This window comes from Olea europaea, unplaced genomic scaffold, assembly GCF_002742605.1.
Source record: "Olea europaea var. sylvestris unplaced genomic scaffold, O_europaea_v1 scaffold1054, whole genome shotgun sequence".
NCBI classification, from domain to species: Eukaryota; Viridiplantae; Streptophyta; class Magnoliopsida; order Lamiales; family Oleaceae; genus Olea; species Olea europaea.
The window spans coordinates 107,440-109,362 of NW_019227883.1; the positions used below are offsets into that span (position 1 = coordinate 107,440).

At 32.4% G+C, this 1,923-nt stretch overlaps 1 protein-coding gene across 1 annotated transcript; it reads right to left on the reverse strand.

Annotated features, from left to right (window-relative positions):
• Positions 1–1,117: 1,117 nt before the first annotated feature.
• Positions 1,118–1,610, reverse strand: LOC111372939 (cysteine-rich receptor-like protein kinase 8). Its single transcript, XM_022995367.1, has 2 exons — positions 1,485–1,610; positions 1,118–1,402 (listed from the first exon to the last, which is right to left on the reverse strand). The coding sequence occupies exons 1-2, from the start codon at positions 1,608–1,610 to the stop codon at positions 1,118–1,120; spliced, it is 411 nt and encodes a 136-aa protein (XP_022851135.1).
• Between the last annotated feature and the right edge of the window lie 313 nt (positions 1,611–1,923).

Below are 1,923 nucleotides of genomic sequence, written 5' to 3' on the forward strand. Positions count from 1 at the left end.
CAAAAAATTCTCTATAAATATTTAGACATTGACGCTCGAGCGAGAGGTCAAGGAATGCTTGCATTTTGTATCGTTGAGCATCTCCCATGTCCATTATCACCATGATTCTCCAACCATATTTAAGGTAAAAATGTGTTGGAATTTGCTTACGTGGACACAAGTGGTCCGACATCTATTATCAACGTTGTGATTGCAAAAAATGGGGTCAACGAGAATAATTTTACATTTTTATATTTTTTCTCCAGCTTCGGTAGTCTTTTAGGTTTAATAAAAAGCCCAAATGAGACATAAACTTTCAATTGCGTTTTTTGTAGGAATACAAACTTTTAATTTCTCCAATACATACTCGATCTTTAAATATGTTTCTCATCCATATCTAATTTAACTAGATATTTCTTATAGGTATCCAAACTTTTATTTTCCCATAATCCATACTCGACTTCTAAATATGTTCCCCATCCATACCTAATTTAACTGAGCACTTCAACCCTACGTGAAACATGATAGTGTTAACTCCTTTAGCAACATAATAAATGACATTATCTCAAATTCAATGCATCAAGCTCTTTGTTCCACAATTCCAATTCCACTCTAGTCCGCTGGTATTAATAATATTGCACTAAATCATTCTTCTTTTCAAAATCAATGGTACCTTCACCCAAAATTTCAGTTGTATGTTGCCTCGTGTATCCTCACATCTTCTTTCAACACCGATTAACCTCTAGCTTCATTTATTGAGTAAAGATAAAGTAGTAATTAGCTTCTTTTTACTTTTCTAGGATTTATTTGCACAAATAGGGACTTATGGTTTCAATGTGATCTTGGTTATTTTTATTAAATAATATACTTGGAGCTTTTTGAATAAATTATTGATTACTTCTTGATTATTGCACACGAACCAATGAACTGTAATCACGTATTACTCTTTTCTAACTTGTGTCTGCATCACAAATGAAAACCAATAATTACATTGGACACAAATATCTTTAATGCATAGCAAAAATAGAATTTTTCAAGAGCTACATATTTTATTAATAACTTGAAATATCATGGAATACTCAGAATAACAAATAATAGTAGCTCTCGAGTTTAACTATCTTCCATCGATTGCAGACATTTAGAGTTCATTAGCTGAAAACTTTTCAAAATTGCCATTCTCAAGTTCATAGACTGTACTATTTCTGGTGACAAATGCTGGATAGTTTGGCATTGGTAAATGCATCATTTCATTTTTTAACATGGATATAACATCCTCAATTTCAGGGCGATCAGTTGCGCGATTTTCCACGCATAAAAGACCAATATGAATGCATCTTTTCAATTGATCTGTACAGTTGCATGAATTTTTCAACATCGGATCCATGACCTTGATTACAGCATTGTTACTCCAAAGTTCCCAAGCCTACAATAATTTTACTCTAAATCTAAGTACCAAGAAAAACTTAAATGAGATGAATCTAAAAATTGATCATAAGTTAACTTACAAATTCTACTAGATTGAGAGGACCTTCTTCATTTTGGAACCTATTGTTTTTTCGACCACTCACAATCTCAAGTACTAAAACTCGAAAGCTATAGACATCTGATTTCATAGAGTAAGTGCCCTGCATCGCATACTCAGGAGCCATGTAACCACTGTGAAATCACGAAAGCATTAATTCGCTAGTAATGAGCCTTGAGTGTGTATGTGTGTGTGTGTTATTAGCAGACAATATGAAAAAGAAATATTATTTGTTACTCACTATGTTCTAGCACACTTATTTGTATTTGCTTCTATCACATTCTGCTTGAAGATTGTTGCCATTCCAAAATCAGATATTTTTGGCCAACTGTAAAAAGTTTGTAATTTATGATCACTATCACAATAGACATGTAATTTATAATCATGATCACATACGAGTTACAAATTATATGAGATCACGA